This window comes from Elgaria multicarinata, chromosome 5 (assembly GCF_023053635.1).
Source record: "Elgaria multicarinata webbii isolate HBS135686 ecotype San Diego chromosome 5, rElgMul1.1.pri, whole genome shotgun sequence".
Taxonomy (NCBI): domain Eukaryota; kingdom Metazoa; phylum Chordata; class Lepidosauria; order Squamata; family Anguidae; genus Elgaria; species Elgaria multicarinata.
In genome coordinates this window covers 72,147,866-72,169,103 of record NC_086175.1, presented here as the reverse complement: position 1 = coordinate 72,169,103, position 21,238 = coordinate 72,147,866, and the positions used below count along the sequence as shown (strand labels likewise).

Here is a 21,238-nt window from a genome sequence, read left to right as displayed (position 1 = left end):
TACTAATGAAGGGCATATACTAACCAAGGGACTAATTTGCATGCTACTTTGAAGATAAAGTTGCTCGCATTCGTCATGACTTGGACACGACAGTTAATTCAGTTCCATTCAGAGCACCATCCGGTTGAGTTTTATTGGATTTGTTTCAGTTGTTGAGGCCTGAAGATGCAGATGAGATGCTTGGCCAAGTCTGGGCGACCACTTGTGTGCTTGACCCTTGTCTGTCATGGCTTATTACATCTAATAAGGAGGGAATATCAAGCTGGGTCCAGGAGATTGTCAATTCCTGTTTGAGACTGTGACTGTTGCCAGTCTCATTAACAGAGGCAGTTATTAGACAACTCCTGAAATAGTCTAACATGAACCCAGAAGATGTTAACAACTACAGGTCAGATGCTAATATCCCCTTCTTAGGTTGGGGCTTGAGCAGGTGGTTGCCAGCCAACTCCAGGCACTCTTGAATGAAATTATCTAGATCTGTTTCAATCATGCTTCAGGCCTGGATTTGGATGACCTCTGCCAAGAAACAGACATGAAGAGTGTGAACCTGTTGATTCTATTGGATTTCTTAGTGGCATTCAATTCTGTCGACCATCATATCCTTCTAGATAAGCTATCTGTGCTGAGACTGGAGGTACTGCACTGTAGTGGTCGCACTTCTACTAGGATGGCCAATTCCTGAAGGTGGTGCTGGGGGATTATTGTTCTGTCCCTTGGCAGTTATGCCACGGGGTACCACAGGGCTCTATTTTATCACCAAATGTGTTCAATATCTACATGAAAATGCTGGGGGAGGTTATTCAGAGATACAGCTTCAGAGGACACCAATATGTGGCTGACACCCACCTCCTTTCCATCAAATCCAGGTGAGGGAGTTGGTGTTCTGAATCAGTGCCTGGGCACAGTAATGGACTGGATGAGGACCAATAAATTGAGACTGAATTCAGACAAGACAGAAGTACTGTTAGTACTGCCTGGCTAAGTGACGTTCAACCTGTTCTGGAAGTGGCTGCATTCCCCTGAAAGGATCATGTTCATAGTTTCGGGGTGCTTTTGGATCCAGCATTGTTATTAGAGGCACAGGTAGACTTGGTGGCACAGTGCATCTTTTATCAGCTTAGGATGATATACCAATTACATCCTTTTCTGGACACAGATAGCCTAGCTATAATTATTCATGCTCTGTTAACCAATCGTCTGGATTACTGCAGTGTGTTTTATTTTTATTTATTTATTGCATTTCTATACCACCCAATAGCCGAAGCTCTCTGGGCGGTTTACAAAATTAAGACAATTCAAAACAAAACAACAGTATAAAACCGTAATATAAAATACAATATAAAAGCACAACCAAGATAAAAGCAGCAGCAATGCAAAAATATAAATTTAAAATACAAATTTAAAACAGCAAAGTTAAAATTAATTTATAGACTGTTAAAATACTGAGAGAATGGGGCTGCCTTTGTAAAACACAGTGCAGTAATCCAGACAATTGGAATGTTATGCTTTTTTCAGTTCCAGGTGCTCTTTGAAATGTCATGCTCTTTTTGGCACCTGGTGAAAACCTTTTTATTTCCCCAGACATTTTAGTTTTTCAGTTTTTGTTTAAATTTTTGCATTGCTTCTAAGTTCTCTTTGGATATTATTTTTTATTTTATACTGTAGTTTTAAATTTTTATATTGTATTTTATCATGTAGTATTTTATTGTTTTAAAGAGACCTTTGGCTATTGGATGGCATAGAAATACAAAGCAATATAATGCTATGAATGAATGAATTTACTAAGAGCCAAAAGAGACATTATTTTAAATTCACATCTAGCACCGATGTGCCCCCATTTTTAATTCTAGAGTATATAGAAGGGCCCTGATCCAGATCTGAGAGGTCCCCCTGCTCCTGCACACTAGCATCCTGATCTGGATTGGGTCCTCTGTTCCTACTCTAGAGTATCTAGCTGCTAGAAGTGGGTATAGTAGAATGCCCAGTGCCTGTTTCCATTCTCTTCCCCTCCTTATTGCTTTACTATGATTTTATTAGAATGTAAGCCTATGCGGCAGGGCCTTGCTATTTACTGTTATACTCAGTACAGCACCATGTGCATTGATGGTGCTATATAAATAAATAAATAAATAAATAAATAATAATAATAATAATAATGGCCCAAACCAAGGGCAATTTAGAGAGTGTGGACACATTTGGATGTAAACCCATCTCACTTTAGATGCAAAAGTAGATAGAAACGGTTTCCTGTTCCCATAGTTACATAGGTACTACAGAGAAATACAGTATTTTGATACCCGTTGTTATAACTGATCTTTTGTCAAAAATTACACTGATTACTTGGATAAGTTCACATATCAAAATGACAAGCAAATGCTACAGAGAAGTAACAATAATTTTAGATAAATGAAGGAGATGTGTCAAAATGCATTTTCAACAATACAATACAAGTTGAGTAATGCAAATTTTAAAAACTCCATTAAACTATATTTCAAATAAGAAATAAAGAAAGTTTAAGAGAAGAACAATGAAAAAATGTAATATAAAAGTATTTTGAGAAATGCAGCCTGTATTTTCAATCCCTTTTACTTATGGTGGGACAAACTGCAGACACATAATTTAAAATATATTTGAGCTGGTTAATAGTTTTACAAGAAATTAAAAGTAACAGAAATGGCCTATTTATTTCTATTTGAACTCATTTATTTTATGTATTTATTGTACTTACCTATTCTGTAAGTACAATAAATTATTCTGTAAATTACTTCAAATGAACATGCAAAGGAAAATGTATTTTTAAAAACATTTATTAGTCTATGAATTATTTTGTGTTCTTATGAAAAAGCAATGGTTTAAACAGTGGAGTCAGTGAACTGGTTCATATATAACATGCTGGGATCACTATGGCTTCTTTAACCCATGGTGAGCCATGTACCTGCAAAAACCTTTATGAATATGCAACCCCCAATGGGTTGTGGCATGTTGTCCAAACCCAGCCACTGTGGATTATGCGAGGGTTAAACAATCCTTGCATAACTCTCGGTTTGAGGTGTCAATACTATCTTGTTAGCTATGCATATGGAGTGTTCTGTGGCTACTGTGAGTGTGGGACCCACCCGCTTAACTCTAATTGATTGATTTATCCATACTTTGCATTCAACTGGCTTCTCTGATTTTAACAAGTCCTTATAATTTAAACTCTTCTAATAACATGGAGCATGATTGTTTCATACTGACTGCCTTTAAAGCACAATGTTTTTTCAGGGCTCTATAGGGAATGTACAAGCACTGCATTCAATTACTAATTTATTCATCAGTGCTCTGCATTAATCTGACCTCTCAGACTTGGTGTGCAAGAGGGAATTTGCTCACCAGACCCTTAGCATAAAAAGTTTACAGTGCAAAAAAAGGCTTACAAGTCTGCTAGGAAAAACCCACTAAAATACCAACCTGTTGTGGCTTGTTTACAGCATCAAGAAGATATTGCTTGTACATGTTACGTTTCCCATTGATTACAAAAATACCAAATACATATGGTCACGCTAAGAGGGTGTGGGCAGATGAAATGTAGAAGCTGTTTGAGCCTGAGGGTCAATGCTCACTTAAGATGAGCACTTGGTTATGCTACACCAAGCAGGCTATTCCACTATGAAAGTGGTATGAAAGCGGTATATAAAGGCAGGAGCCACACTACTGCTGTATAGTGGTACTGAAGTGCACTGACAACTGTTGGGGACCTTGACACATGCTATATACTGCTTTCATACTGCTTTCATATTGTTACACCCTGCTTGGTGTAGATGTGTCTTGAGCCCCAACAGTTGTTAGTGAACTTCAGTACCATTATAAAGCACTAGTGTAGATCCTGCAGTGCACTTCAATATCGCTATAAAGCAGTAGTGTGACTCCTGCCTTCTATATACCGCTTTCATAGTGCAATATCCTGCTTGGTGTAGATGAGCCCATACATTGCAGGGGAGTGAGTTTGTGACCTTGGCATATTGAAGCTGGATGACATGGCTGTAGGCCTGGTGTATGTGTGTACACTAAAAAAAAAGTGGCGGCCAAGCATGTTAGTGATAAGGGCTTATATCCAGTGTGAGACAAGTGTGCTAACTTAATATGTTGTGTACAGCACCAAATTGGACAAGGTCAGTCCAGCATCTTGGAGCATCATCACACAGGGAAATCGCATTCTCTGTCCCAGCTTCCGTCCCTCATTACTTCTTCATACTTCCTGGCCGGGAAAGAGGAAGTAAACAAAGACCAGGTGGCCCATTCAGGGGCTGTTTTTTTATCATGCTGCTTTTCCTGCACACAGCAGGAGATTGCGGTACATTCCATTTAAAAAAAAATCAGAATTTTGGGGGTCTATTTTGTGACAGAAAAACAAGCGGAAGGAGCAGGAGGTGTCTGGGAGACGTATATCATCATCTAAAGGATGAGCACACATCCATAAGTGGGCAGTAGCATGTGTGTGATAAAACGCCTGTCTGATGACGCACTTGATGCCCATTGTTACCTGTATAGCGATAGTCAGTCAAAAAGTGTACTGATGACTTGGATAATATCACATATCAAAATGATAAGCAAATTGTACAGACAATTAACAGTAATTTTAAACAAATCAAAGAGATGTATCAAGATGCATTTTCAGTAAAACAAAAAAAGGCTATGTGAAAGCAATCCATTCAACCCCCTTTCATTGCTTCCCTTGTACATTCCAGCTGCTTTGAGCCTTAAGGCCATCACAGCAAATTAAGGCAGTCAGCGACTGGCTCACCAGAGGCCAAGTAAGCTATAAATATTACCAGCACTGCTCTTTGTTTTTGCAATTCAGGGAAACAGCTGGTTTAAGTTTTACTACACATGATCCTTTCTCCATTAGAGCAGACACTTCAATATTTCTTGTGTGTGAGGTTAGAGTGAAGAAAAGGCTAAGAGGGTGGGAACGCTCACTGCCAGTTATGAAATGATGTTCTTATATACTTAATTTAAAATTAGATTGGTGCTGGGAGAATTCTGAAACCTGATATATTGGTACCAAGACCAAAACCACAATAGCTTCCCAGTTGGCCTGCAACTTTCTAAATCTATTGTCTCTTGTTTAACTTTTATTATTTTATAGAAATTCTACTATAATGGCAATGGATTACATTTCCCAAGTTGTATTTCATTTTGAGAACTATTGGGCTTGTGGTTCTATAAAATAAAAGAGTACTCTGGAAGCCACAGCACTCCTATGCTTGTTTTGGGGATAGGTGGAAATCATAAGCTATTCAATGTTGCACAAGCAGAACATGCTGGCCATAAACAGAAAACAAATTCTTCCTTGCAAATTATAATCTCTGCAGAATTTTTACAAATTTCATTTACTGGCGTTATTTGTGCTAGGCTGATTATATGATTTTCCTTTTTTTACTAAGAGCTTGCACACATGAAATTTTTACTGCTAGCTGAGTAGTGATCACATATCCTTGTAGTCAAGGGCAAACCAACAGTAATTTGAATAGGTCCAGACTGTACTCAGTATTAATAAATGTACTGGATGGTATCCAATTAACCCATCCCACTGTTGGAATGGTTTTGGGAAATGGAACGGGGAGGAGGTGATTCCCCAACCCCTGCAGCCCCCCCATGCCTTCAAAATCTGCTCTGGGGGGTTGGGGAACCCTCCAAAGCATATTTGGGGAGGTATAGGGGGCTGTAAGAGGGTAGGAGAAAGTCCCATTGTGCACACAGAAATCTGCTTGCATGATGTTAGATTTCACCCACTAATACTGAGTGGTGTGGACCTTTCAAACAAACGATGGGGTTGCCACTGGCTACAAGGATTTTTTTTGTACTTAGCTAACTAAGTACTAATCCTCAGTACCTAGCTAGCTGCCTAGAAGACCAACATCTTTGCTTGAGCCCTCCATCTGTCCACCCCCACCATCTGAATTGCTAACGTGTGTCAACACACTAGAATCAGAACATTGCATGGAATAAAACTCACACTACTCCTCCATAACTAGATGCTTGCCATCAAACCAACCTTCTTGACTTCAACTCTTTGCATGTTTAAATTTGATATAACCTCAAAGACAAGGGGAAGGCAGGACATGGAAGTGATGTAGGCCTCCTGCCCCTCCACCTTCGTCCCACTTGAGATATTTTACAGTTGCACCATACCATCACATGTAGAATACTAACCTCATAACTTGTAGCCTTAGGTAGGAGCCAATCAATTCCTGTAGTAGCCTTCTAAAGAATGTACCATTCCTTCCTGCATATCAGTTTCACTTGTACAGTGTACATTGCTATGCTTCTCGGAATCTCAGAATTACTCAAGGTGAGTCTTATTTCTATACTGTATTTCTCGAGAAAGACTGGTAACTGAGAACAGAATGCATTTATGGCCAAACCCTCAAGGCAACTGAACCAGAAGATTCTAATGCCAAGTGCAGCTTTAATTTTTTGTATCACCTATTTCCAATTTTTGGCAAAGGCAAAAATTGACCTGACAATATTATCAGCACAACTGGTGTGTTTCAGATGTGAGTGCCAAAACCCTATCCACAGATCACAGCTATTTATGATAGTTCCTGCTGCGCTCAGAGTATGTTACTATACGGAGACAGGCCAAAACATATATTTTTTTAAAAAAATTGTAAATGCATGCTTTGGCACAAAAGCAAAAAGGCAATATGTTGTTTTAAATAGTATTTTGTCTACAGCTCCTGTAGCCAAAATAGGAAGGAAAGGAAAGGAACCTCTCGTGCAAGCACTTGAGTCATTGCTGACTCCTAGAGGGACGCCTGCTTTCGCTGACATTTTCTTGGCAGACTACGTAGCAGGGTGGTTTGCCATTGCCTTCCCCAGTCGCTGTTACCTTTCCCCCAGCTAGCTGGGTACTCGTTTTACCGACCTCGGAAGGATGGAAGGCTGAGTCGACCTGAGCTGGCTGCCTGAGAACCAGCTTCTGCTGGGATCGAACAGGCCGTAGGGAGAGTTTCAGCTGCAGTAACTGCCGCTTACCACTCTGCGCCACACAAGGCTCATGAGCCAAAATAGGAAACAACAGTAAATATAAAGTCTCTTGGTCCAATTTTTAAAGAGCTCTGTTAAAGTGAGCTTTCTTTGCAACAAAGCATTTAGAAAATTTGGTTATACTGGAGGTTAGCCCACATAAGGCCTCACAATAGAAAAGCACAAAATTTGGAGCACTTCAGGAAAAGAAATCTTATTTCATATCCTGATTGCTAATCCTATTATCTTTTGTTTTCCCCTCAATCCACTACAGATCAACACTGACTTGCCGCATTTCAAATGAGATGTTATTGACATTTGAACTGCACAAGTTAAACCTTTCTAGAGACACAAAAGATTTTTTTGGGAATGTTTTTCTCCACCCAGCCCTCTTTAATATAATTTTAATTTGGCCAAATTCAGAAGAAAATTCACTTTAAAACAATCACTGGATCTCCCAGTCTGGGTGGGTGGGACTATGTAAGCATAATGCCTGTTCCTAATTGCACCCACACTCAGGATCATCCCCAGGGAAAGTTTTACTGAAACCGATCCATCTTCATTTCCCATCCCTAAATCTGGCTTCATTACCTTGAGCCATTAACTTGATTTGGGTTGCATTCCATCTTTATGGTGACCCTGGTTGGAGGTTGTGATAGCCAATCCTGTTGGGGGACACGTGGACTCATCTTTGATGTTTGCCCATATTCACTGGAAGAGGAGGCTGTCATCTCTGTCTTAGCAAGGTGGGGAGTTCCGTAGGCACACTCAAATAAAGACTGGTCTTCACTCACAACTGATAAAGCTTCCTGAAATCCAGAAAAGAAAGCGACAAAAGGACAATGAAAAACAAATCATGCATATTGTACAAAATATTTACTTTATTAAGAGTTTGGTCCGAGGAGGTGAAACTATGCACACAAGTAAGAGCAAACTGAACAAAGGCTTGTCTCTTTAGCAGGGGTAACATCAGCTAAAGCTCTCACTGTATGTGTGGTTCTCTAGGGTGACCAACTGTCAGGATTTCCCCGGATTTGTCCTGGTTTTTGTTCTTTCCATGGTGTCAGGGGGGATTTTCTATAATTTTCAATAATGTCCTGGAATGACACACCTTCCCCTTTAAGGCTGCCATTAGCATGGCAGGAGGGAGTGACATGCTTTCTTGAGGCACATCATTCCCCCACCCCGAGCTCCAATTGAGGTCTTAAAGGGTAAAGTGGGTCATTCGTGGACATTATAGAAAAGGCCCCATTGGAGTGGATGGTGGTGGTGCAGAATGAAATCCTTTCCCCTCCTCACTCCAATCGGGTTCTTTAAGGTGGCGGGGGAATAACGTACTTTCTGCAGGACTCAGAAAGCTGCTTCCCCACACACACACTAGGTGTCCTCTTTTTTGGCTTCTGAAATATGGTCACCCTATGGTTCTCCCTCTCATGTGTGTAACACCTCGCTAGAGGGCTGCCTTGGATATGTAGGTTTTCATATTAATGTTCCTTAAAATATAACTGAGACTTTGCTGTGATGAATAATGGGAAGGACTAATGAATAATTAGTCCTGAAAACTAAGGTCATGTCTTTTCCTGGACAGTAGAGTGGGAAAGGAAGAATTGAAATTTTTGCAGCTGCTCCTTTAGGCACATTGTTGTTGTTGTTTTAATAGAAGCAAAATGCAAGCCAAACAAGCATATATTATTAATCAGCCCTGAATCATGTAATCCAGGCATTATTTTATTTATTTATTTATTTAAAATATTTATATCCCGCCCTATATCACTAAGATCTCAGGGCGGCGTACATATAAAAACATACAGTATAAAACAATAAATATACACAGTTAAAAACAAATTAAACCATGATCCAAGTTAAAACAATATATAATTTAAAAGCAATAGATACAGTTAAAACAGTTAAAACAATGTGCCAGTGAGTTTAACCATCAAAGGCTTTGTTAAAAAGCCATGTTTTACTTGGCGTCAAAATGAAATCAGTGTTGCTAAACTAGACCTTGCTCTGCTGTTTTGCAAAGAGTTTCTCTATTCTGCTTTCACTATTGTATTAACTCATCCATTAGTAATGTGAAGAGAGAAATCACGAATGTTGATTAGCCTGATCCACAAATCATTACTTGGTTTGAGTTTCTGGCAGCCTTGTCCTGTTCTCATTTGTAATTACTTTGGAGCAAGCATAGGTTGATATTTTGTGTAAGACATGTGGGAAGTGATCTCTCTGGCAAAGAAGGGTGAGCCCCCCATAGCTTGCAGCACATTGATTCAGAAATATGCAGAACCATTCCCCCACCTTGTAAAAATAAATAAAAAATAAGTAAATTGCTCAGCTCATTTCCAAGCTAATCCAAATTCCACCATCATTCCTCACCAAATTTGACAGTCAGGAATTATTTGTAGCAAGGAGATCTCTCTTGACCTTGAGAAGCATTTGAAATAAACATACTACAACTGTGAAAACCGCTGGGGTGGAAAGCCATACCCCACAGAGGGTCGTTAGGGCAAGAGGGTCTTCTGTGGTGGAGGAATTTCCCCCTTAATATGGTTTTCACAGGTGCAGCCTCTTATATCACCTTACTCAATCTCATGAAGTGATGTGGGTCTACAGACTTAAAGGGGTGCACGGCCCATACTTCAATGATGTCCCTAGTGTGTGCATTCCTTTACTATCTCCCATATGTAAATAGTTGCCATTCACTCCTATGGTAGGTCTGGGTGAGAGAGTAACATGCTGTACTTGGGGGTAGAGCTGCAGGAATAACAAATATTGCCCCCCCTCCTGATTTGAGATGAAACTTACAGGGATCCCACTAAGGGGTGGGGGCAGTATGTTCCTCTAATATAGCCTTCCTCAACCTGGGGCGCTCCAGATGTGTTGGACTGCATCTCCCAGAATGCCCCAGCCAGCTGGCTGGGGCACTCTGAGAGTTGTAGTTGAACACATCTGGAGCGCCCCAGGTTGAGGAAGGCTGCTCTAAAAGGTTGAGCAAAATAATTAAAACAAACACCTTATATTATTTATTTTACTTATTTATAACCCTGGTTATGGGATGGCATAGAAATACTGTAAATAAATAAATAAAGAGCAAGCCAGGAGTTCTTCTCCACCTCAGATTTTAATCCAAGCTGGAAAAGAATTTGGAAAGAAGGTTGCAATGTTTGCCTTTTCTTGCCAAGTCTTAAATCTGGGCTCAAGCCAGGTGACCTTTGCTGGAATCTCCAATTTGTCAATATCTATCTGCTGCTACTTGCTTGGCATATTAGTTTAAAGCTTCTTCGAGTCCACTCCAAACCTGTGAAATACAGTGACTGTGCAACAGGCCAGAGGCCTGGGCCAGTGATAGGCAAAAACCTCTCTCTCTCTCTCTCTCTCCTCCAGGTTGACAGGGGATCAAGTCTCAGTTTTGCTTCATTGTTCTAAGTAGGGTGGGATTTATAGGCATTAGGAGGTGGTAGTTTCACTTAACACTCATATTCCTACCACCCGGTCTCTAGATTGCATTCACCCTCAGTATTTCAAAATTTGCTGCACACTGTAACTAAAAAAACCACAAAAATTTCCTAATGGTTAAAGAGTATGTCCCCCCCCCCCCCAACAAGCAATAAAAAAAAGTTGAAGAACCACAATGCATGCAAACTGAGTACTGCAAATCATTTTGAGTTACAGAATTTATTCCATCTGAAGATGTTGTGTCCCCTTGTTCCAGGCTTTGGAAAGCATTTAGGACACAATCCAAATCCTTTGACTGAAGGTGTTAAAAATGAGTAAATTAAATAGCAGCAGATGCTGGAGACAGGCTTCTCCAGTTTGAAAAATGCCTCTGAAGCAGTCACAAAATGAATTGCCCTTTTTGCTCTTTTGGCTGCCCTTCACATACATTTTTTTTAATCACAAAGTCATTTCATACTGTTTGAAAACCCTTCACTGATGAGTGATGCTAGACCTCAAGCAATTTGAAGAATGAAAAGGTTCTCAGTGCTGCGGGTGACTGTGTATACACACTGTCCATATGTCAAAAACGAAACCATCCATACGAAATAACTTCAGCAATAATACCTATTTACTGAATGTATATTAACAAGGAGGTAAATGCAAAGATTTACTTATATGGAAAAGTATTATATTGCCTCCATGGCTTCTGCTTCACCAGACAAACGATGAATTAATTGTGTGAAATCTCAAGCACATAAGACTATCAAATAAAGCACACTCAATTCCTTCCCCCATTTTTCCACAGACTTTTTTCAAAATAGCAACTATGTAACAGTCTGCAATAGTAGTTACTTCCATACGTGTCATGAAGATCAACTTTGAATATGGAATATGACACTTCTGAATGTTGTTCATGCAGGACAGAAAGTGGAAGATAGCTGTTTTAAATCCAATGTATTCTAACATATATAGATTTTACATCTGAATTATAGATGTGGGAAATGTGGGAAATAAAATACAGTACAATTTAAGCATCGCTTGTGAAAACAGCCAGTATATGTACAGATTATAGAATTTAAAATCCAAACACCTGTGTCAAGAGTTGTCACACTCATCTGGAATATGTTCTACCTCTGTGAAACAGATTAATCAAATCAGTCAAAGTGCCACGTACTACATTCATGACCAAGCAGATGAACACCCAAAACATTTGGCTTGAAAAGCAGGACAGATGTTGTCTTCACCTCCCTACTCAAGAATTTTATTGCCTGTTTGGAAAATATAACTCACCTACTTAAAATTGTCCCTTAAAAATAATTGATTAGCTCAGTCAAGACATTGGGCCTTTGAGACCCGGTTTCCCTGCTGAGCGTCCAGATGACGCACAGGGGAATCCGGGGTCAAGGCGCACTGAAGCCTACCTCAACGCGCCATAAGCGAAGTCGCTTATGGCGTGCCTTTTCTGCAGCCCCGGCCTGAGGCCGGGGCTGCGGAACATCTAGAAAGGTCCATGGCTTTTTGCGGCTACTCGCTTACTCGTGAGTAGCTGGGAAAAGCCACGGACTGGGCACAGTGCTACGAGCGCTGTGCCCATCGGGCCAGGGAGATGGAGGGGGAAGGCCGGACTGGCAGGAGAGGGGGATGGCGGAAGGTGACGCACGGGAGGGCGAGGGATGGCGGAGGGCGACACACGTGAGGGCGGATGGGGGGGCATAAGTAAAAAAAACACCTAACCTTGTCCGGAGTCTTCGGGGCGCACGTGGCCCCTTTAACAACAACAACAACTGCAGGGCTTCCGTAGTCCCTGTGCGTCAGCCGTCTAGGAGGCGGGGAGAGGCGGCGCATGCTAAAGTTAGTGCGCCGTCATCCCGGCTCCCTGCCGGCTTACCCGGCCGGGTCTAGCAAGGCCCTAAGAAGAGAATCTTAATTTGGGAACATTAAGGGCTACATTTATATTTATTTAGTTGGGGAATGTATTAGGTCCCATCAATATAATGCCCCCACAGTGACATACATATTAAAATAATTAAAGAACAAAATACTCATAAAACTCAATGTAAAGTCATGGGAAACAGCAGCTACAACAAATTAATAAAATGCAGGAGAACAATAAAACAAGAGTAAAGCGAACTCTAAAATATGGTGTAATGCCTGGGGAAAATCTTTGCCAGCTCCAGGATAGCTTTCTTGAATGAGAATTCCATATACACGGTGCCTCAATTGAGGAAGTCCCTTTTCTTCTCACCATCCACCTAACTTCAGAGGGTCTTGGATGAAGAGTGCAAGGTTCAGGACAGCTCATGTGGTTGAAGGCAATCCTTTGAAACAGCCTTCCCCAAGTTGGTGCTGTCCAGATGTGTTGGACTACAATTCCCAGCATCCTCTCAGCTACCTTGTCTAAATCTAAAGTAAGCCAATCCCCCACCCCCAATATTCAGACATTTCTTCTGCACCCTTACCCCATTGCAAAAGGAGCTGAAAATCTCCTTGGCTGGATCGTCATGTGCAAGTGGGGGGAGGAAGGATTTTCAGCATGGTTTCAGTTTTCCTTTTTATTTATTTACTAGCTGTACCCTGCCACGCATTGCTGTGGCTCAGTCTGGTTAAATTGAAAAGAAAAAAAAGACAAAGCGGATGTTTCTAATATGTTTAATTTCACAATGCTTGTGGATATACAATATTTTTAGTTGTTCCATTGTCTGTGTAGATATAGAGATTGTCTGGTTTGCCGACTCTAGAACACGCAACATATAATTGTCCATGTGAGAAGCAATCTGTGTCTAGATCTAAACCGCACAATTCTAAAGATTGGCCCTGAGCTTTGTTGATGGTGATTGCAAACGCCAATCGAATTGGGAATTGCAATCTCTTAAATTGAAATGGCATATCTGTTGGAATCATAGGAATGCGAGGAATGAGGACATCTTCACCTTTGAAAGGTCCTGTCAAGATTGATCTCCGACTATAACAATTGCCACTTCGTCTATAGTTGGAGCATTGAATCTTCGCACATGTTCTCCAGCAGGTGTTTTGTCAGCATGAATAACAATCTTGTGTGTATCAGATGGCATTATGTCAATTGCTGTTTTGAACAAATGTACTAAATTGTTTTTTTCGTGAAGTAGATGTTGCAGTTTTGAAACGATGGACCTTTTTATGCCAGTATAAATTCCGCAGCGTGCATTCAATTCATCATTGCCATCACCAATGAAATACATTTGTAGGAATTTATGTTGACTATCTTGAAACGGAAGGAAGGAGCCGGCTTTATGATAAATTTGTCCTTTGACTTTGAAGGTTGGCATAAATGGAGCTGTGATGATTTCTGTGCCGAACGACGTCATTTGGAAGCATGAGTTGTATTTCCTGATGTTAGATAGGAAATGCTTTGATTCTGCGGTATATCCGGCAAGCAAAGTTTGTAATGGCTCTGGTGGTTCTCCAAGTTGAGGCAGTTTAATTTTTCCAGCAGCGCAACACATTCCTTTTGTTTCTCCATTAAATTTAAGAGCCTTGCAATAAGGACACACTTCAGTCATAGTGCCGATGAGAACATGCCACCTCAAACTATAATCATCAGCTGGGTTGTAATCAGCAAGGCGATTGTAATCGTGTGATTGTTTACCACGGAGTCGTGTTTGACGCTGATGTGCTGTTTCTCGTTGACGTCTTTCAGCCACTCTCAGCCTGTCGCGTTCATTCTGTTGAGAACAAAGCAGATCTGAAGCTGTAGAATGCGATTGCTGTGCTCGCAACCGTGCATCCTCAAGTCTGGCTGAACGTTGCTTGGCTGGTTCCTTGGCACGTATTTGAGGCATTCTTTTTCTTTTTTTCTCGTTTGCTGATGCCCGTTCTTCCTCAGTCTGATTTGCAATTTCTCGTCGCAGTGCTTCCGCTCTGCGAGTACGACAACCTAAGTGTGATCTTCTGTGAGGCATTATTTGGATGAAGTAAAGCAGATTGTTTGGTTTTTTAAAAAGGATGTTTTTACGGTGAGGAGGTTAGTGGAAACTCCTGGCAGTTACCTTTCTTCACAACATGTAACTGTCACAGGTGTGACATCTATATTCACTCAGCCAATTGTGAGAGAATATGCAAATAGGGGAGGAGGCAAAGGCAGTGGATTGGCCTACTGGTTGGCGATATCACAATGACTTATAAGAGCAAATAGGAGAGAACATGCAAATAGGAGAGAAGGCAGAGGCAGTGGATTGGCCTACTGGTTGGCGATGTCACAATGACTTACAAGAGCAAATAGGAGAGAACATGCAAATAGGAGAGAAGGCAGAGGCAGTGGATTGGTCTACTGGTTGGCGATGTCACAATGACCTATAAGAGCAAATAGGAGAGAACATGCAAATAGGAGAGAAGGCAGAGGCAGTGGATTGGCCTACTGGTTGGTGATGTCACAATGATCAGCAGGACTGGTTTTGAGGAGGCCTATTTCTTCGATTTTAAGACAAACCTTTGACCCATAGAGAACATAGTTACATAACAACGCTCGCGTATTCGAACGCAACGCTGTGTCAAAATTTCAAAGCAATCGGTGAAGAACTTTCGGAGATATAAAAGCATGTTTTTACGGTGAGGAGGTTACTGGAAACTCATGGCAGTTACCTTTCTTCTGAACGTGTAACTGTCACAGGTGAGACATCTATATTCACTCAGCCAATTGCGAGAGAATATGCAAATAGGAGAGGAGGCAGAGGCAGTGGATTGGCCTACTGGTTGGTGATGTCACAATGATCAGCAGGACTGGTTTTGAGGAGGCCTATTTCTTCGATTTTAAGACAAACCTTTGACCCCATAGAGAACATAGTTACATAACAACGTTCGCGTATTCGAACGCAACGCTGTGTCAAAATTTCAAAGCAATCGGTGAAGAACTTTCGAAGATATAAAAGCATGTTTTTACGGTGAGGAGGTTACTGGAAACTCATGGCAGTTACCTTTCTTCTGAACGTGTAACTGTCACAGGTGAGACATCTATATTCACTCAGCCAATTGCGAGAGAATATGCAAATAGGAGAGGAGGCAGAGGCAGTGGATTGGCCTACTGGTTGGCGATGTCACAATGATCAGCAGGACTGGTTTTGAGGAGGCCTATTTCTTTGATTTTAAGACAAACTTTTGACCCCATAGAGAACATAGTTACATAACAACGCTTGCGTATTCGAACGCAACGCTGTGTCAAAATTTCAAAGCAATCGGTGAAGAACTTTCGGAGATATAAAAACATGTTTTTACGGTGAGGAGGTTACTGGAAACTCCTGGCAGTTACCTTTCTTCAGAACATGTAACTGTCACAGGTGTGACATCTATATTCACTCAGCCAATTGCGAGAGTACATGTAAATAGGAGAGGAGGCAGAGGCAGCGGATTGGCCTACTGGTTGGTGATGTCACAATGATCAGCAGGACTGGTTTTGAGGAGGCCTATTTCTTCGATTTTAAGGCAAACCTTTGACCCCATATAGAACATAGTTACATAACAACGTTTGCGTATTCGAACGCAATGCTGTGTCAAAATTTCAAAGCAATTGGTGAAGAACTTTCGGAGATATAACGACAGTAACGAACGGTCTTTTTCATTTTTATTTATATAGATTTTATTTTATTTTATTTATTATATTTATATACCGCCCCATAACTGAAGCTCTCTGGGCGGTTTACAAAGGTTAAAAACAGTGAACATTAAAAACAAATATAAAATTTAAAACCATCAAAAGCATAAAAACAACAATATCCATTTAAAATATCCATTTATACAATATCCATTTGCCATATTATTAGTTATTGATACATTTTTGTTTCTTTATTTGTTTTTATTATTGCAATTATTGCTTGCAATTATGTGCTTGTTAGCTGCTTTGAGCTTCACTTGAAAGAAAAGCAGGGTATGTTTTAAAAAAACAAAGGCATAATGTTGCTATTTGGCATTACATATAAACAGTAATTTCTTTCTGAGATTCTTCATATTTAAGCAAGTATTCATTTTTCCCCTTTCACACTGAAATCTTACGCAGTTTGTAATCACATTAATGCTTACTTTCTACAAAGCACCCTATCATTAACTCAGTTTTGCTATATAAAAATCTACATTCCTTAGTGAGGTGACCGGTTTTAAAAATAGGACTGTAGGATAATGTTCAGTTAGACTAAGCATCAGATATATGGTGTTAAAATATATCCAAGGAGATCTCACTTATTACATATAAATCATTTGGGAGAAGTAAGGGCTGGGTAACAAAATATAAACACCTTGTCTTAAATTCTAAAAGAAAGTATTTCATAATCCAAAGCTGTTGAATTTTTCCAATTTTGGTCCAAAAATGGTCCTTTGAAAAATATGGGGAATAAAACAGGGTTTTTCCCTTCACATCTCTACTCAACACAATATCATTAAAACAGGTAAAATAATGAGCACCAGATCAAACTACACCAGCATCATATATTTGTCTAGAAAAACTAGCAAGTTAGAGCAAACATGTCTTTATTGCTCAATTGAAGGCTTGCAATGATGGGGGCATACACATTTCCATTGGAATACAGTTCCATAAATGTGAAACTACTGGAGAAAAAGTCCCTTTCCCTCATGTCCACTAATGAAATTGCTTGCAGCAGTGGGCCTCCAAGGATGAACCAATAGTGTGGACACATTGATATGGGTGTTGGGGACCCTTCAAATAACCTGGCCCCAAACCATTTAGGGCTTTAACTTAGATATGGGCCAGAAACACACAGGCAACCAGTGCAACTTCTACAGCGTTGGTGTCACATGCTCCTGCCACCCTACCCACAACAACATCCAAGCAGGTGCACTCTGCACCAGTTGACGTTTCTGGACCGTCTTCAAAGGCGGCCCCACTTAGAACACACTGAAGTAGTAGAATCTGGATGCTGCTAGTACATTGGTAACTGAGGTAAAATTTGTCCTCTCTGGAAGGGTTTGCAGCTGGTGTATCAGCCTAGGCTGTTAAAAGGCACTCCTAGCCGCTGTCACCACCTGCACTTTCACAGACAGCACTGAGTCTAGGAGGAGCCCCAAGCTGTGGACTTGGTCCTTCATAGGGAATGTAACCTCAGTCGAGATTGGCTGATTTTCCTAGCCACAACACCTCAATTTTGTCTGTGTTAAGCTTCAACTTATTCCCTTCTTCCACCCCAATAGGTCAAAATTTCCAGAGGCTCTCGGGAAGGAGCTGATGGAAAGAAGCAGTAGAGCTAAATGCCACCTGCATATTGGTATGAGTTTCATCCAAACCTTTGAATGATTTCTAGCATTTTCATGGAGATGTTAAAGAGCAGGGGCACAAAACTGAACACTGAGGTACCCTTTAAACCGAAGACCATGGGGCAAAACCAATGTCCCCCAGCACCACATTTTGGGACTGACCCTCCAGGAAAGACTGGACCCAATGTAATACTGTAATCCCAAACCTGGAGGGCCAAGGGCCAAAGCACATATGGTAGGCCTCAGCCCTTCAAATAGTTTGTCCACATGCTCAGGTTGCACAAGATGTAAAGTATCTATAACAATAGGACTAGTTAGCATCCTAGCCACATCCATCTCTAACTTTGACAAAATTATGGCATTCAAGGTGACATGGATGTGAGAATTTTTATCTTCAAAAGCGGATTGATCACAGCGACCCTTTGTGGGTTCTAGCTTTTATATTCCAGAGCTTATACCAAGGTTGGGCAACTTGTAGCCCTCCAGGTGTTTTGGCTCACAATTCCCATCATCCCTCATTACTGCCTATGCTAGCTAGGACTGATGGAAGTTGTAGGTTTCCAACCCCTGGCCTACACAACGGAGGCCCATGATCACTTGAAACAGCAATGGTGGCGGAGAAGTATCAATAGCTATTAGTCAGGGTCGCTATATGCTACCTCCAGTATCAGATCAGTTGCTAGAAACAACTGTGGGAGACCACTACTGCCCTTATGTCCTATTTGTGGTCTTCCCAAAGGCAACTGGTTGGCCACTGTGGGGTTCAGGATACTGAATCAGATAGGATTTTAGTCTGATCCATCAAGGCTCCATTTATATTATAAAATCCCTTCCAAAAACTTAGATACTTTTAAATAAATAAATAAATGAGTTCTGCCTGTATAGAGACTTATAACTCCTCCTCCCTGGAGCATTGTGGTTTAATGTGAATACAACAAGCAGCACCTGAACAAGTGCTACTTTTTCTGGTATGGAGCTGCAGTGGTGGGGGAAGGTTGCAACTGCTTGATTTCTGCCTCTCATGCAGTTGTTACAGGAAAACAACCCTTCTGGGGGGGGGGGGAATAACAATAGCACTATGTACATGTAGCAGGTGGCCGGTGAGTTTAGCGCTGTAATCCAAATCCAATTTATTGGAGAATATTCCATTAGAAACCAACTGAACAGTTCTGAAGTATGTTGTGGATTCATTTTACCATTTTGGGTTCAATAAGGTACACATCAGGCCCTCATTGGGTGCACACATAGACTCATGCATACACAATGCACTAGACCACTACTGGAATTGGGAGGTTTGTACACATCTGCCTCTTGTACCCTGCGAGTGGGATGGCTTGATGGAAATGTGGTAGGAATGCACGGATCTCCCATTACTTGTAATAGCTCAGTGTGTTACATACATCCACATATAAAGAGGAGAAGAGGACAGAACTCTGTGGAACCCAATTATGATCCCACAGTGTTTTGCTCCTGCGCTTGAACTGGAACAGATTGTGCCCATGTTCGTTTTTGTTTTTCGGTACTATTTAATACAGTCAGTTCATATTAAATACTTTTAGGGGTGTGCATTTGCTTCAGAGGAATCCAGTACTCAAGCTGGCTGCTTCAGAAAGCCTTGGGGCATGCCCAAAGAAAGGCAAGTGTTCCCCAAAGTGAGCTGATTGCATCTTTGGACCTGCTTTGAAGATTCATAAGGGGGTTGTCTTCACGGCGCCACACCACTTCACTACTCCTTCCCCCTGAAACCCTGCTGTATCACTGCTGTGGCATGGGGGCAGGAAATCCCCACACCAAGAGAGAGTGCGGGGTTTCCTGGCAGTCATCTGGGTACTGGAGCCTGCTCTCTGCCCTCTTCCTGGCTTCTGGCAACCAATCACTAGTCATCATCTGCCCAGGATCCACCCAGGAGGACCCCTGGATTGACCCTGAACCAAGGGCACACAGTGGAAGGGCCAGGGTGAACTCACTTCTTTGGGACAAGTCGGGGTAAGTCTCTGACTTTTCCAATATGCAGCTTTGGGGAAAAGCCCTGCAGTGGTTGTGAATCAGTGGCTGTGTTGTATAACACACGCAGCACCAATTCACAGCCACCATGGGGCTTATATGTCAGATAGGCAGTCCCAAGGACACAGAGACCAAGGGCTCATCTACACCAAGCAGGATATTCCACTATGAAAGCAGTATATAAAAGGCAGGAGCCACACTACTGCTTTATAGAGGTATTGAAGTGCACTGACAACTGTTGGGGCCCATGACACATACCACACACTGCTTTCATACCATTTTCATAATATTATATCCTGCTTGGTGTAGATGTGTCATGGGGCCCAATAGTTGTCAGTACACTTCAGTAGTGTGGCTCCTGCCTTTTATACACCGCTTTCATACCGCTGTCGTAGTGGAATATCCTGCTTGGTGTAGATGTAGATGAGCCCTAAGACAACATTCCATATAAGGAAAATGCTAGGAAGGGGGCAGGTTTAGTTTTGTAGCACCTGCTCTAGCTTCTAATCACACCAAATGATTTAACCAGACTCTCCAATCTATTGGGAGGGATGTTAAAGTAATACATAAAAATCCCCCCCTAAAATGCTATCCTGAGGGCCAGGGGACCCTGCTGAATGGAGTGAACTGTGGTGATGTGGGAAGAGAGATCCCTGAAAACCAAGCGGAGGCAGAAACCCTTCCACATTAGGCAGATCCTGGATCCAATCCACAGGGTTTTATTATAGTGTGTATAAGCACTAGTGTGTGAAATAAACAATCAATACACTTCCATCTGCAAAATAAGGAAAAAACAGTTTTGTGGAGACAAATCCCTTCTAGCCCCAAACTGTAAAGACTGGGCTGCCCTTGCATAAAAATTCCTGCACATTACTTATCCAGAGGTACCCTTGATATGTGCCATTTTCATACAAATTGTACACAAAGCAATGCAAAGAGCAAATCCTCTTTTAACGCCCCCCAAACTGTAAAGGCTGCCCCTGCACAGAAATATCTCCATATCTGTCTAAAATTTGGCAAGCTTCATTTGCCCAGAAATATTATCCATATCTATCTATCTGTTAGGGCTGTGCTCTGTTCTGTTTCGGGTCGCAGAAGCAGTAGCAGAGCAGCCTGCTTTACCTCCACCCAAGGCAAATTCGAATTGGGTCGGGTGGCCAGCGGAGTGTTGCAAAGCGGTTCTCTCATTTGCAGAGCACTCCGTTCGTTTTTGGGGCTCTGCCCGCCATTTTGGATTTTTTCCCCCATAGTATTGCATTGGGTGAAGAAATGCCTATAACTTCTTTGTCTTTAAAGCTAAATCCCTGAAAATTACTGTGCTTAGACATTGATGATTGGGGGTCATTTGTGTCGGTTTTCAGAATTTTTCGTTGTGCAGTTTGCCTGCAATTAATTTTTATTGAATGGGTAAAGCGGGAAGGGGGAACCTGCTTTTTTTCAGTGTTGATTGACAGGATCATCTCCCAATCATGATAACTGATCAGCCCATGTGAAGCACCCTCCAATCCCAATGTTGGAGGGGTGGAATAAACAAAACAGGATACTTAGTAAC

At 41.4% G+C, this 21,238-nt stretch overlaps 1 protein-coding gene across 2 annotated transcripts in view; it reads right to left on the bottom strand.

Moving 5' to 3' along the window:
* Positions 1-21,238, bottom strand: part of ERG (ETS transcription factor ERG) — a 176,082-nt gene that overhangs the window by 24,130 nt on the left and 130,714 nt on the right. For both annotated transcript variants that reach the window (XM_063126625.1, XM_063126626.1), the window contains one exon: positions 7,603-7,820. In XM_063126625.1, coding sequence (XP_062982695.1) covers positions 7,603-7,820 — 218 coding nt within the window. The remainder of the gene's footprint in view (positions 1-7,602; positions 7,821-21,238) is intronic.